Source organism: Furipterus horrens, unplaced genomic scaffold (assembly GCF_987537825.1).
Source record: "Furipterus horrens unplaced genomic scaffold, mFurHor1.1.pri manual_scaffold_7, whole genome shotgun sequence".
Taxonomy (NCBI): domain Eukaryota; kingdom Metazoa; phylum Chordata; class Mammalia; order Chiroptera; family Furipteridae; genus Furipterus; species Furipterus horrens.
This window is the reverse complement of record NW_028327177.1, coordinates 10,447,206-10,463,226: the sequence shown is the minus strand read 5'-3', so window position 1 is coordinate 10,463,226 and position 16,021 is coordinate 10,447,206. Positions and strand designations below refer to the sequence as shown.

The 16,021-nt window shown below is 40.0% G+C and overlaps 1 protein-coding gene across 1 annotated transcript in view; it reads left to right on the top strand.

The window, feature by feature from the left end:
• The first annotated feature begins 1,212 nt into the window (after positions 1–1,212).
• FAM91A1 (family with sequence similarity 91 member A1) overlaps positions 1,213–16,021 on the top strand; it is a 37,564-nt gene continuing 22,755 nt past the window's right edge. The window contains exons 1-12 of the mRNA XM_090283391.1: positions 1,213–1,527; positions 3,323–3,407; positions 4,426–4,577; positions 6,224–6,281; positions 6,954–7,021; positions 7,534–7,647; positions 8,855–8,945; positions 9,344–9,406; positions 13,213–13,319; positions 14,668–14,706; positions 15,206–15,318; positions 15,743–15,858. Of these exons, the coding sequence (XP_090139517.1) occupies positions 1,456–1,527; positions 3,323–3,407; positions 4,426–4,577; positions 6,224–6,281; positions 6,954–7,021; positions 7,534–7,647; positions 8,855–8,945; positions 9,344–9,406; positions 13,213–13,319; positions 14,668–14,706; positions 15,206–15,318; positions 15,743–15,858 (1,078 nt within the window). The 5' untranslated portion in view covers positions 1,213–1,455. The remainder of the gene's footprint in view (positions 1,528–3,322; positions 3,408–4,425; positions 4,578–6,223; positions 6,282–6,953; positions 7,022–7,533; positions 7,648–8,854; positions 8,946–9,343; positions 9,407–13,212; positions 13,320–14,667; positions 14,707–15,205; positions 15,319–15,742; positions 15,859–16,021) is intronic.

The following is a 16,021-nucleotide window of genomic DNA, read 5'->3' as shown; positions in this document are numbered from 1 at the left end:
CAAGGGCTTTATACATAGCAGTCAGGTAATCATTATATGTTGAATAAATGTCTCATGGTCAGAGTTCTGTTAACTTTAACTCTGATGACAAGGGCCTGTAAGCACAGGATTGAAAGGACTTAGTTGTGGGCTCTTAGAGTTGGATAACCTGAGACCGATACATCTGTGCAAGGGCAGTGTGGACCACATTTGTTTCAACTCAGACACAATGGATTTCCTCCTTTGCGTCAGACTGGCCAGCTGCTGAGATGTGGGCTAGGCATCTTATAAAAATTCCTGAGTATACAAATGTTGGTGTAGGAAAAAATATATAGTTTAAGACGGAAAAATCATTGCAAAAATACTGAACTTATCTTCGGTTGCTGCCACTAACAATGGTCATGGGTTTGCTAAGCCAGTGTAACAAATTCTGGAAGAAATTGTTCGCAAGCATCTCACTAGAACTGAAATTAAGATAGACTGGCTTTCTGCCTTTAAAAAGTGACTCTTGGGGGCATTTGTCCGGAGAGAGTAGAAGAAAGCAGTAACCTAGAGGCTGCACGCAAGGGTCTTTATCCCCTAGATTCCCTTCGGGCCTGCCCCACTTGTCAGCACCAGCTTGTTTACAATTTCAGCTCCCTGAATCTCTCTACATTTTAAGAATTAGAATCTTTGTTTGAAGTAGGTCCCCAGGTTCCTCTTTCCCAAGATTCAGCTACTACCTGGAGGGATAAAAGATCACCAGACCTTTGCTCTGCTACTTGCCAGCTTCTGCCTCAACTGGGGAGAAAGCTCTGACTGAGGAATTCAGAGGGTGGCGGTGCCCAGAGGCAGAGGTTTGGGGGTGGCTATGGAGAAGCCCTGTGGGGGCTCACGGCTCTTCGCACTCCGTGGAGCCAGCTATGCGCCCTTCTGAAGTCCCTCCTGTCATCGCCTGCTTTTGGGCCACCTATGTTCACATATTGGGGAAAGTGGGTCATCCAACAATAGCAATGCACACCCCAGCACCTATTTTAACTCCTCCAGAGAGTGACAGTGGACACGAAGGGCGTGGGCAGGGAGGCGTCTACTCTGCTACCTCTGGGCTCTACCTCGTTGCCCCCGCTTCCCTCCCCGAGCGTAGTGGACGGGGCAGGGGGCGGGGCAGGAGGCGGGGCAGCCCGGCGCCCCGCCCCTCCAGCCTCGAGCCAGCGGGCGGAAGTGACGTACGCCCAAAGCCATTTCCGGCGGGCCGAAACTAGGAAGAAACTTGAGGGTACTGTGGCTTTCCCGTTGCCCGTGTTCGCTCCTCCTGTGCCCCGTGGCCCGGGCCGCGCCGAGCCGTCGGGAGCCCTGGCCATGGGGCTGTCCGGCCCATCGGCAGTGTGAGGCGCGGGGCCGCCCGCGGGCTCCTCTGACAGGCCGAGGGCGAGCAGGCGGGAGGCGTCGTCCCAGCCGCGGTCCGGGGCGCCGCCGGCGGCCCGGGCTCCCGGCATCATGAACATAGACGTGGAGTTCCACATCCGACACAACTACCCCTGGAGCAAACTGCCGGCCAACGTGAGGCAGGTAAGGCGGCAACCTGGGGCCGGGGCTCCGGGCCGCGGTCCCCTGCTCGCTGCGCCCGCGGGGCCGGGGCTGGTTCCCCTCGGCTGTCTCCCGCCCTCCCCCTCGCTAGGGTCTCGGGGAACCCGACCCGCAGCTCAGGGGTGAGGAGGGGACGGCTCTGGGCCACCGAGGCAGGCTGGGGCCGTGGTTTAAAGGGATGGGACGGTGTCGTCCACGAGACGCCTGGCGCCTTTGCCTGAAGCCTCCATTCAACCGGGCACCGGGCTAGGCGCCTGCGACCCAGGGATTTAAAACACGGACCCCCAGAGCTCCAGGACGGCGGAAGAGGGACGAGGGACGAGTGGCTGTGTCCCAGGTGACAGGCAGCAGCTCTTACGTCCCTGCGTTGTCGTGTTTGTGGGCGCGCAGCGGGGGAGGTGCGGAGTTGTCCAGGGAGCGTCGCGGGGGTGTGTGCAGGAGGCCTTTACACTGGGGTTTAGAGGGCGAGGGGGAGACAAGAGGGAATCAGGGCTTTCCGGGGAGAGGGAAAGCCCTCTGAAAGGGGTCGGGCGACTGGAAGCGCGTTTCGAGAGAAGCAGGCGACTTCAGGCCGCTGGGGCTGGCGGGTGCGGACGGACGCAGCGACCGGCCTGGCGCGCGGGGTGCGGGCGGGTGGGCAGCCGCCGAGGCTGGAGGGGCAGAGCCGGCTTCCCGCGGGGCTTCGTGCTTCGTTTTGTGGGACTTTCTCCTCCTCCTGGCACGGCGGGTTTCCAGGAGACGTTTCAACGGGAGACGTGGCTTGAGGCTTTTGAGAGCTAACTCTCAAATGCGTGAGTTTAATTTTTACTTAAGTTGTTGACCGTATTTACTGACCAGAGGTGGTGCGGTTTCGGTTATTTGCCAGTTTATGGAAGTGGGCGTTTCATCTGTTTTGTGAAGATGGCCTTAGGGAAACTTTGTGTGTGGACATCGACCTTGGCTTTCCCAAACCCATGAGTAAGAAATATAATAATTGAAACCTCTGATCTTCGTGTCATTAGTCTGCCAAGACGTCCAATTTTATTTTATAGCACGTTGGGAAGATCGTACCTAGTAATTAGAAGGAGGATAGCAGTCACATATTAAATTAAGTTTATGGTTAACACATTGAATATAATGTTGACTGTAATCAGGAAAACGTATTCTTTGCTTTCATGAGAACCCAACTTTGAGCTTAAAACATGGAAGTGCACAGCTAGAAAGTGTTTTGATGATTAAAATACGTGTTTTCTAATGAGAGCATAGGGAGATGCTGTTAATAAAGAAGTAATCTTAAATCTAGAGATGTACATTTGAAATGTACATTCTCCAGAAATCTTCATTTTAATAATCAGATGCCTCTGCTATAAATAATTATCAAACAGGGCTCTGTCCTCAGTTGCCATTTTAAAATTTAAATGTAGATCCAAGAACCCATCCATCCAGCAGCCAATACTCAAAAATTGGGGACAGTCAAGAAGTAAATCTTTATGAGTAGAACTTAGTGCTTTGTTAACTGACATGAAATTATGCTCTCAAACTGCTCTTTTATTTGATATTAAATACTCTAGGTAGTTTTAGTAAGTCCTTTTAGAAAGGCAGACTGACAGCAGACGCATTGGGTTTTTGCTCTAAAAGCATAGCAGAAAGTTAGTATTGTAATATTTAAGTAAGTATTCTTTATTCAGTTCTGGAAATTAGAGAATTCTGGATAAAATTAGGGGGTATGGTCTTGGAATTTATGGGAAAAAGTACTATAGTTTAGAAGCTATTTCAAATCTATTTGAAATTTTTTTAGAGTCTTGGAAATTCGCAGAGAGAATATGAAAAGCAGGTTGTCCTGTACAGTATCCGCAATCAGTTACGATATAGAAATAACTTAGGTAAGTAGAGACATTTTTATATTGAGGTGGAATTGACTATTGCTGAATTATTTTCATAACTGTATTTTCTTTTAAAAAAATACATTTTATTATGTTGTTACAGTTGTCCTGTATATTTTCAACACATATTTTATAGAAATGAAATTATTCCATCTACAGACTTTAAGAAACTATACTGACCCATCCCACATAACAGTTTGCGTTAGCAAGTAGCATTTTCTTTTTAGAGTGTGGTCAACAGATTTGTTTTGCCTATAGACGGTTAATCTCGATTCAAATGCCCTCTTTTTAGTTTGAATAAGAAACTATGCCAGAAAAGAAGTACATTATTTCTTACTATTTGTGACTGAGTTTTGTTTTTATCTCCACAGATTTTCCAGATAATATGACTTTAGTGAAAACTCTTTCTGTAACAGTTGGAGCAATCTTTAAACATAGTTTCATGTTTTAATGTTTGCTTTTTATTTGTCAGGTCACTCTGATTAGTCTATTCTCTTCTCTTGTCCTTCTAGTCTTCCCTCTCATCTGTTACCCTTTTTTTAAACATAGTAGTATTTCAGAGATAGGTATTCTTTTAAAATTTATTCCATGGAAGTCAAGTGCCTTTTTACATTTAAATCACAAAAAAACCAACAGATAATTTTTAAAAATAGACTTGATTTTATAGAAAACTGCCATTCAGTTTGTCCATCTTGTAAAGTGACATAAGGGATTGGATGAATGATTATGTTTTATACCTTTTGGGGATACATTTTATGCTCACTTTCTTTGCTTTTGATTTGGTAAGAATTATTTCTCTACTCATCTGTCCTATTATACATTTTACTTACATATTCTGAAATCTGTTTCTTGTGGTATCATTGTTTGTTCTAACTTATTCATTCTCTTCCAATTTGTGTACTTTTTAAATAATATTGGTTTTTAAAGTGTTTCTCTCTGCATTTATAATGACATGTAAGTGTAAGACACCTGAAAAAAAAAAAAGAAAAAAACCAGAGAATTTCCTTCTTTCCCCCAGTTAAACATGTCAAGAAAGATGAACGCAAATACTATGAGGAACTACTAAAGTATAGTCGAGACCATCTCATGCTGTACCCTTACCATTTATCAGATATTATGGTCAAGGGCCTGAGGATAACACCATTTTCATATTATACTGGGATCATGGAGGTGAGTTTACAGTGGACGTGAACCATTAGGTGTGGGATGGGACTACCTCTCAGGGACACTTTGCAGATGATGACCCGCTCTGCAGCTGTCAGCAACATTGTTTCTGAGTTTATAGTGTAAAAAGGTCTGATGGTTCTGAGCTTGCTGTTTTAGCCACACTTGTACAAACAGTTGTCATTATCAGTTATCCACAGTGGAAACATATCTTTATTCTGTGTTCTTGAAAACCTTGTTTACTCTATACTGTTATAACATTATTCAGTCATTTATATTAGCAGAGTTTGTATAACATTTATTGCTTCTAATGTGGGATTAAGGTTACAAAATGTGGGTAACAGAATTGAACATTAAGCTCAGAGAAACTTAATGTATTTAGCTGTTTCCTAAACATAGCAATAATAAGTAATGATATAGACCTAGTGTTATATAATACATGTATCAGGAAAAGAGAACTGTTTTAGCAGCCCTGGCTGCTAATCTTTCTGTAATTATTAACTTCCAGATGTTAGCCTTTTTCCAAATGCAGTTTTTAGGCCTCTGTCGAATACGTGTAGATGCCAGTTATATACTTTTTAAAGCTGAGCTTTATGTAAAGATTGGTAACATTTATCTTGCATTCATTTGCTGTTTAATTATATTTGAGTGGTCCTGTTTTGTGTGCACTGGCCCCTTTATGAACAGAGAGAGCCTGGAACTGAAGGAGCTGGGAACCCATAGTAACAGTGAGGTTAGCTCCCTTTATGATGTGGCTCCTTTACAAGAGCTCTCTTTGCTTATCTCCTTAAGCCCTTTATTCATAGGCACTTCCGCAGTCTCCTGTCTCCTGTGTCCCTATTTTGGAGGAAATACAAAGTAAAGCGTGAGGTATCTGTCAGTCTCTTTCCTGACAACCAGAGTAGCATTATGCAGGGGGCTGCTAATCAGTGAGGGGAATATTGTTGCTGTGTCTGTTTTTCTGGTGTTGTCCATGGGTTTGGGGGAGATAATTGAGGGAGGTTTTGCCACATTTACCAGCTTTCAACTATGTCCATGTGCTTGCTTCTGTCTGGTTTCTGTTCTTACACCATTGGGTATAGATTTCGGGTTAAAAATGGGTCTTATCTCCACAGTAAATAGTTGGTTCATTATTGGAAAAAAACAGTTGGGAATTGGAAGAAACTGGACACTAAGTTTAACCCTGCAGCTGATTGGGACTCCTAGGAACAAAGATGACGAAGTAGTTAATCACTTTGTTGGTAGTGCATGTCTCAGATGTGTGTTGATGGAGCTGCGACACATTATTTGGCCTTTTTTCGGGTTAAGAGTCTAGGATCAGGTATGACGCGTGGAGAGGCTGGAATCCTGAGCTCTCCTAGAGGTATTCCTTACATGGTCCCCACAGGGCAGACGTTACAGGGCAGCCATCTGGGATTGGTGGACAGTGCTGTGGGAAACCAAGACCTGAACCTCCGATCTTCGGTTGCTATGAGACCGTGTGTTAAGTGCCACTGTGTGGCATGTGCGCTTTAGGTTGCCAGACCGATCTCAGTGCTTCATGTAATAATTATTGTTCCTCTTGTTTTGCTGTAGAAATATGTATTTATACACCTTTTGTTTTATCTAAGGATATTTTGCATTTAAATTTTTTATTTTTTTCTTTTAAAAAGGACATCATGAATAGTGAGAAAAGTTACGATTCTTTGCCCAATTTTACCGCTGCTGACTGTAAGTATTTAATTACGCTGAAGGAGGTAATGTTTTATGTGTTTTGTGCATGCATGCTGTTGTGTCCATATCGTGATGTGTTTTTTACCTGAAATTTAAAAGATGAGATGGCAAGCATCATTGTTGATGGGAATTTTATCAGGTGATACCAGTCAAGTGTAAGATTTAGTCTAAATGTCTAAGAGGAATATTTAGAATAAAAAATAAAACTAGTCTATATATTTCTAGAGAACGAAGTTTTTTCTGATACTTGGGCTGTGTTGCGTAACTAATGAGGGACGAAAACTCGTATTCAATATTTTTATAGCATGATATACAGTTGTGACTAACAATTTGCTATTGTTATATTAAGCTTATTTGAAATGTAACATAGTTCTGTTGTATAAGAAGGAACATTTTGCTGAGAAGTGCACTTTGATATCCTGAAATTGGGAGCACTTCTGCTTTTAAAGGTTTTTCTCATTCAGCATTGTAAAAAGTGTTAGCCTGAGTTCATTTCTCTCAGTTTCATTTTCTTTTATATTTTGTTCGAAGAATTCTTTTTAATCTGATATTGCCAACCAATAATCAGAAGATGAACAAAAACCAAGGGTTTTTTCCTAAAAGACTCCAGGTAGTAGTGACATATCAAGATGTATTAAAAGTTTTTAAAGGAAAGGCTCTTTCTTTCAGGTTTAAGGCTTCTTGGCATAGGAAGAAACCAGTACATTGATCTGATGAATCAGTGCAGGTCATCGAAAGTAAGTCAGTTATTTCCCTTTCTCTCTCACGTCTTGTCCTCCTCACTGCAGTCTGATGAGATTTTCCAGTGTTAGAGATAATGAATTAGAATTTCTCTGATCAAATAAAATATGCTTAATACAGAAACAGTACAAAAACTCCTCAGCATTCTCTAGGTATAACTTAAGTGACTACTTAATTAAAACAATTGAAGGCATAAAACATCTAGCTTATTTTTAAAAATTTATTTTGTTCTGCTGGTCTTTTTTCTTGCTCATTCCACTCCCAGGGTTCACTTAGTGAGTGACGTGAGTACAGCTTTCCAAAAACATGTTCACATCTTGGGTTTGATTTTAGTTTCTGGATTTAGGTCCAAATTTAATGATTAGTCTTTTTACATAATTTATTTTGAAATAATTTTATGGTTTTCTTCATACTCAAACTTAAAAAGACTATTAGAAACAGTCTTCTTATAGGATTGTTAAAAAAGAAAGTAGTAGATTTAGACTGATTGCAAATTGTACTGTTGCAGAAATTTTTCAGAAGGAAAACAGCCCGTGATCTTCTACCAGTAAAGCCAGTGGAAATTACCATAGAGGCATGGTGGGTGGTGCAGGCCGGATATATCACGGAAGATGACATAAAGGTAGTTATCTTAAAAAATATTTTTATTTTAGAAATGATTTTTAATTATAGTTCTCTAATATTTTCTTTTAAAGTAACACTTTGGTTTTCTTGAAGAAAATGAAACGTATTCAAAATATAAAATGTTCTTAGTAGGTTAGAGTATTGGTGGGTTCCCAAGATGCTCTTTAATAATGAGGGACACTCGACTTGGTTCATATACAGTAATCTGGGGCTTTTAACTAGATTGCAGTTTCAGGTAAACTGATGTGATGTTGCAGCTACCGCCAGTCCTATTGGCTGGCGCTTGTAAGCACCTGCTCTGTGCTAGGTGTGCCTGGCCCTGCTCCAGCGCTTTTATGTTGTCTCATCTGATGCTCATAACAACCCCAGAGATATGTGTGATTTGTACCCCAGTTCACATATGAGGAAAGTGAGCACAGAGAGGCAAAGTGAGGGCTCCAGTCATAGTGGTAGTAATGGTCCAGAATTTTGACCTAGGAAGTTTGCTACGGAACCCGTGTTCTTAACTTCTATGCTAAACTGCTGTACTAAACTGCTTTTATAGGGTGATCGTGTCAAGGTGAAGGGAAGTGCTATTCCCAGTGGTCAGACCACATTTCATGTGAGCCTTGTACATTTTAGAAAAGATGTTGGTGTACGGGGATGGGGTGGGGTGACAGACCAGGGTCCTAGAGACCAGGTCGTATCTCTGTGTGACTGAAGAAATGTACGTAATCATGTGGACTTTTTGTTTATTTGTATTTTATTTTACCCCAGAGGACAGATAAATCAAATGAGTGGAAGGCTTAGGTATTTTGCTTCAATGTAAGCACTTCCTAACAGAGCCCTCAAGCTACGTCATAAGATAGTGAACTCTTACTCGTAAGTATCACGTGGAGTTTGAGTCACCTTTATTTTTGAGAGGTTCAGAATCACAGATGGATCACATTTCGATTCAAAGAAGATGAGTAAATATTGGTGTTTATTAGTAAGCACTTATTACTTACTAGCACGTGTTGTTATTTATAGTTACTTGGCTCTCTAAGTTCTGTTCGTATCATCTTTTAGCTCTTTAATTGTTGGTTATGTGCACAGCTTCTTTGTTAGAATTCTGGTGTGATAAGGGAAAAGAATATGTAGTTCTGGTTTAAACATGAATAGGTTTGAGGAGACATGAATTAGTGAATTTGGACAGAACTCAATTGAAAATATTTTGCTTTCCTTAGATATGCACTTTGCCTGAGACATTCGCTATTGACAAGATCATTGACGCGGGCCCTCAGCTCTCCGGATCACTGGATCACAATGTAGTACATAGTAAGTGGTTAGTAGAACTGGTCTTTGTCAACATAAAACATGTTTTAAGCTGTCAGCAGTTAGTCACAATTATTTATTAATTAGGTAAAAATAGTAATATTTCTTAAAGGCATGTTATTATTGTGTGAAATGTGACCATAGTCCATTGTTTTCCACTGTGGCTATAATTAGTCACATCCACTAGAAATTTATACAAATGAATGAATCATAAGAAAAATTTTGTAGTTCCAAGCATATGAGGGAAGCTGAGATTTGGAAACTGATTTTTCTGTTTTACTTTTTTCTTTTTCACATGGCATTATTCAGTTGTATGAATCTTTACTACAGAAAATTAAGAATCATTTTTTTAAAAGAAATATTTAATATTCCATCTAAAAGAAGGTACTTTGCTCTTATAGGTTTGTATAACAAAGGATTTATTTATCTGGATGTACCGATTTCCGATGACAGTTGTATAGCAGGTAAGTATGTGCTAATGTTTTTCAGTGTTTTTTGAATGGTTCTGGGTACTGCTTGTCACTCTTAATTAGTTAGACCCAAACCATTCTAGGAGCTTTGATGTTAGAATTTTCCAGAGAAGGAAAGACATTTATTCTTACTCTCATTACTCTGTAACATATTTGTGGTGGTTTTACTTAAATTCCTTATTTTCATTTTTATATTATTTGTTGTGCAGACGATATTAAAATAATAGAAATCTGAGGTAAATTACTCACAGTCCTAAATCCAATTATTGTGTTTATGTCACACTGTCCAGCCCTTGGTTAGTGCATCACAGTCTTTACATATATTCAGTAATGTCATAGAATTGTGTGTCCTCCGTTCCCACTTACTGTGCCTTGTATTCCATGTCACTGCCATCTTTTTCGTCCCCATCTCTTTCTTCCTACTTCACCTTTCAAGTTAAATCAATATTAAGGCCCTTGTGTATTTCCTTCTACATTTATGGGTGTAGTAGTTCATTAAATCATTACCCCGTTGCTGGTCATTTAGACTATTTCCAGTGTTTTGCTACAGTAGTGATACAGTTAACATTTTTGAACACAAAACGGAGCTTTTTTTCTATAGGTTAGATTTCTTACCAGTTTGTAGAAGCACTTGTTATATTTAGGTTATGTGTTACAGGTATGTATTCCAGCATATCTTTTAGCTATTTTTTTTGTTTGTGGTATTTTTTACCATACTAAGATATTTAATATTTGTATAATCAAATATAAAGTGTCAAAAAATTCCAGAGAATGGCTTAACAATTGACTATGATAGAGCTTATTACAGAAATACTCCCTCAATATCAGTGTTGAATCTTGACTGGTTGTCATGCTCTAGTGTGTCCTGGCCTTTGCGTTAACATGTGTTTATGATCCTCTAATAGGACATTTTGAACCATGAATAGACATGAATTCTGTTTTAAGCTTGGGCGTACTAGTTTTAAAATTGGAAAGGTTTTGACAAGGAATTGATTTCTAGAACACAGGTGGTAGCGGTTTTCTGTCATTGTTGGAAAATACGAAAGCATTGTTCTGGTCCCTGCTTCTATTTGATTTACTGACACTGACTCATTTGCAATCCACCTGAAGAGACTGGGTTTTGATGAGTTCGTTTCAGTCCATTTTGATAGTTAGGACACTGACTCCCATTAGCACTAAATTCTGAAGGAAGCATCAGAGAAGGGCTGAATGGACGGCTTTCCATTACAATGTCCTGTTCTTCCATGCTTCAGTCGGGCAAGCTTTGGTGGCGCAGACAAGACCCATGGTATTATAACTGCTGTCTCCATGTTACCTCTGGCTGTTCCCCAAATTGGAATAACCTATGAAAGGAAAGCAGTTTGATAACATGGAAGCCATCAAATTCAGCACAAAAGATACCTGAAGGTGATTTCAAAGGAAGCAGTACCGATGTATTCTAACAGAAAACAAGTACTGTGGGCGGTGGAACAGATAAATGTGGGGAGACAAATACTATGAAGAGAATAATTGTGAAAGGGGCTGTTGCTAAATAAAATACATTTAGTCCATCATCGTCGTACTTTATACTCATACAATGTATGTCTCCTCTTTATATAGCTTCTAGATTTCTACATATTATGCTTGGATAGAGTTCTTCTAGGATATATAAGAAGTCTAAAAATTCTTTAAAATGTTTGTCATATATATGTAAACCTGTGGTCTTGAACTTAAGAGTTCAACTAAGTTTTCTTCATTTGGATAACCACTAGTATTTGGATGAATACTAGCCTGTTTTTTTCAGTAACTCATTACCACTGAATGGAAGCATAAATTTTGTCATACATTAAATTTCCCTCCATGTTGGATTAATTCTCATATCCTTTTATTCTTCACTTATATTTATTCTTAGACCATATTATTTTTATTACAGTGATTTAATATTAGTTATAGCCAGGCCTTCCTTATGTCTTATCTTTATAACTTTCTTGGCTATTCCTAGCTATTTTTTCTTTATATTTATTTATTTTTATTAACATTTTTGAATAGTTAATAACTATATAAAATTCTAAATTTCTTTATTTTTTAAATAATTTATTTGTTTGTTTATTTATTTTTAGAGAGAGGGGAAAGGAGAAAGAGAGGGAGAGAAACAGCACTGTGTGGTTGCCTCTCACTCGCGCCCCCAACTGGGTACCTGACATGCAACCTAGTCATGTGCCCTGACTGGGAATCGAACCAGCGACACTTGGCTCGCAGGCCAATGCTCAATCCACTGAGCCACAGCAGCCAGGAAAATTCTAAACTTATAAGAGTATAAAAACATCTGCCTCCCACCGCTGCCCCTAGCCAACCTATTTTTCTCTCAGCAGCCACTGTTGTTTTTTTTGTATTATTCTTCCAAAAGTATACTAAGCACATAGGCATATCAATTTATCTATCTATATATATCTGTTTTGCCTGTGGTTTTAATTTTATACAGATTGTATACTGTAGTTCATACTTTAAAAAAAGACTTAATATGTTTTGGAGACTGTTCTATATCTCTTCATATAGAGTTGCCTCATTCTTTTTGCCTAGATGTGAGTTGTGTATTTCTAACCTCTGTAAAATAGGGGTATAGATAGTATCGAACAACTCATGAGGTTAAGAGGGTTGAATGAAATTGTGTATGTGAAGTGCCTGACAGTATGTCACTTAGTAAGTGTTCAGTAAATGTTTATTATTACTAATTATTACACAACTGATAGTGTGGGAAAAGAATGAACTATATCAAATATGGGGATTCTAAAATATTTCTAAAAAGAAACCTTTGATCCTTACAAGTACGTGGATGACTGGAAATAGCGCAGCACAAACTTTGAAAATGATTTGATCCAGTTATGAAGTGGATAACCTATCCTGACATGTATATTGTGGTTTTTCATGCTATCTTCATGTTGATCACTTGAATTTTATCATTTCTCTCTTTTGGGAATAATATAGGTTTGGGATGCAATTAGATGGTATTAGGGTCAGAGGACACAGGGATACCCAAATTCTGCTATGGCCTATCCACTGCCTTCTCAGAATGTGTTCAAGGAGAATGTGCCCACTGTGCATAATGGCAGAGGAAGGCGTGGTACCTCCATTTTTGTCTGGGTAGAGCTCTCTATTAAATTGGATTAGAGCATCTGGACCAAAGAGATGGAAACACGTGTGAATAAACTTTCAGGTGGAGAGCAAAGCTTGGGCTGTCTCTTGTGCTGCAGAAGGTCTTGACCACCTTCCTGCTAAGGAGGACACAGAATTGAAAGTCCCAAGGAGCAAATGATACCAGTGATTGCTGGTGAAAGATGGGTGGCAGGCACACAGATGAATCCCTCTCGTCTCTGGATGGAGTGGGATGATGGGAGAAAGGTGGAGAGGTGGTACTTTCCATGCACCTGCTTTTTGTGTAGCCCAGTCCGTCAGTCCTTTGCTTTCTTGCCGCAGCCCAGTGCCCCCTGCTGCCCCCCTGATTCGGAAGCAGCCTCAGTCCCCTTGCCTCCCTACCAAGCCATGTCCTCCAGCACTTCCTCTGTCTCTGTGGTGCTGAGAGGTCCATGGGGATTAAATTACTCTTTGTAGGATTTGTGCTCTGCAGGTAGTCTTCTCTGTAGACTGGGTTGATATGACCTTAACTTTGATGGTTTTAGAACACCTACTCTTGGGTGGGTAAAATGAATAAAAAGCTGAACTCAGTCTTTTAAGTTAGAGGTTTCTCGTTTTTGAATAGATATTTGAATTTTACTTTCTTGTTTTATAAATTGTGTTACTGAGAAAAGTCTATTTTGTTTTAGTTCCTCCTCTTGAAGGTTTTGTAATGAATCGAGTGCAAGGTGATTATTTTGAGACTCTACTCTATAAGATATTTGTTTCAATAGATGAGCACACTAATGTTGCAGAGGTAAGTGTACCAATGTCTGGTGAAAGAATTTAACCTCAAAATTATAAGTTAAGTTTATGTAAAGTAGGTAAAATTATTTAATGATACAGTTAAAATGTTTTAAAAATCTATACATGGGTAGATCATGGACTATTAATATACTTTCACTATTCTTGTTAGTTTCTGCATATATAAAATCTGGTAAATAACTTTTTATTGGATTTACAGTCTTGAACCACATAATACCATGAGAGAGGGACTGCCTTTATGACAGTGGTCTCCTAAGATTGTAATGGAGCTGAAAAATTCCTATGATCTAGTGACATGGCAGCCTTCCCGAGGTGGTACATAGTACAATGAATTACTGTTTGTGGGGGTTTTGGTCTATGCATAGTAATGCTGTCAGCTAGAAAAGCCTGGGGACACTCCTGGGTCCAGTGCACTTCCTACAGACTGCTCCCCTTTCTAAACCAGTGTTACCTGGGGACCCACCCTTGTAGTCTTACTACAATTGCAAGATGCCCTTCAGCAAAAACCATTATGAAACTTTGAAGAAAACAAGTTTCTTACTTACAGGCACTGGAGTGTACAAGGATGAGAGTGGGGAAGGGGTGTCCCAAAAAAAACAACCCAAATGCTAGTTACTGATATTAAGATCTCCTAAACATGGCGTCTGTAGCACAAGTGGTCAGTTAAGGAAATCAAGGTCTTAAACACTGGAGCCTCAGGGGACAGAGAGAGGTGCCCTGGCTCTTTAGTCCCGTGACTGGCAGTGTGTTTGTTCCAGATAGCCTTTCTGGAAGGGGAGGCCTCTGCAATCAGAGCTGAAGTCGGGCACTTGCATTACAAAAAGAAAAGCCAGCTGGAGGGTTTAAACGACCATTAGTCAATTACCCATGGGTTTGTGGTGAGGGGGTGTAAACAGACCCACAGTGCTGCCAGCAGTGTAGAAGTGGACCCCCCCCCCCCCCCCACGCAGCAGTGGCTAGACCACCCAGGTCTGTGTAAGTGCCCTCTGGTGTTCCCGCCACGAGGAACTCATCTAACGTGAGGTTTCCAGAATGTATCCCTGTCTTTAAGCATTGCATGACTGTTCAGTGAAAGGATGGTTCTAGGAGTTTTCTTATTTTTAAATGAGACAAACTTAAAGAGGAAAAAATCTTAAACTGTTAAGGTCACTATCTGGATTTGAACTACCGTAAGCATCTTAAAGATATGGAAAGAAGAAAATTCTGATTTCAAAATTTATTCAGTCTTTCAGTTATTCATAATTAAAAATTTTGCTGATTATGGTTAGTGTCCACTGCAACTGTGTTAATAGGCTGATAATTCTAAGGATGTAAAACAATTTTAAAATTTTATTTTCCAGCTTGCAAATGTGCTTGAAATAGACTTATCCCTTGTTAAGGTATGTAATTTTTATACTCTTTTTACTTGTAAATATTGAATGGATTTTATTATAGGTTTTTGTCTTGATAAGCTACCGAGCAGCAGAGGCAGTGAGTTTCTTATCTAGCTGTTGAAGGAAGTGTGCACAGTAAAGGGGTGCTTACATGATAAGAAGGGCAAGGTAAGGGCCCACAATTAGTATTCCACTCCACGAATGAAAGGGAGCACCACACTTCTCTGCAGAGCAAGAGGCAGGCTAATGGGTGCCTTGTAATGAGATAATTAAAGCAACAGCCCCTCCACTGGGGATAGATCTAGGGACAGCCAGGCCAGAGAATTGGTTCCTTGTCTACGTATGTGAAGACCTAGGGGGAAGAATAGGCCTACAGAAGATTGTTTTTTCTACTTACAGAATGAAAATGTTTGAGGATCTATAGGCATAGTCTGTGATAATATTTTGTCTACAAAGATTCTGCTGTCCGGTTTAAGTGCTCATTTCCTGTATGTATTTCTTTCAGAACGCTGTTTCAATGTATTGCCGATTGGGCTTTGCCCATAAGAAGGGACAAGTAATAAATTTGGATCAACTTCATTCATCGTGGAAAAATGTTCCGTCCATAAACAGATTAAAGTAAGTCATTTATTTAGTATGAGATATTAGAGTTTTCTTTAAAACAAAAAAAACTTTTACATACTAAAGTTTTACTTAATTTACTCTGTCATTTGAAGCGAACCCTATATATTTGTGGGTTTTTAAATCTTGTGTCTGATGAATCTTTTTTAGAATATGAGGAAAACAAAGAACCCCAGAAAAAAAGCATATACAGTATTTCACATATAATTTTAAAGGGGCCTTGAATTCCCCGAAGCCTGTCTGTAGGTCTTGGGTAAGACGCTTTGCCCTATGAGGGCACAGCATTTGGGGCTATATCTCAATTTCAGGCTTGAGTATGACTGAATTTAGGCGGTTATAATTTAAGTACTAACTTCACTAACTACTGTTGTGTAAGATCATTTGTAAGATTTTAAAAAGGGAATGACTTCTTCATTAATAGGAGTACTTTAGATCCACAGAAGATGCTCCTGTCATGGGATGGCGGGGAAAGCAGGAGCCCGATACAAGAAGCTTCATCCGCTACTGACACGGATACAAATAGTCAAGAAGATCCAGGTTAGCAGTGACTCAATTTAATTTGGAGTTTCCTACAGATAAGGCATGTGTCTGCACATACACTCATAGAGTGAACTCTCTTCGTTATTTTGTAGTTTTGTTCTAGATTTCACCCATTCAGTATGCAGTCTTTGAGTACTTACCCGTATGTTGAGCACTGTGC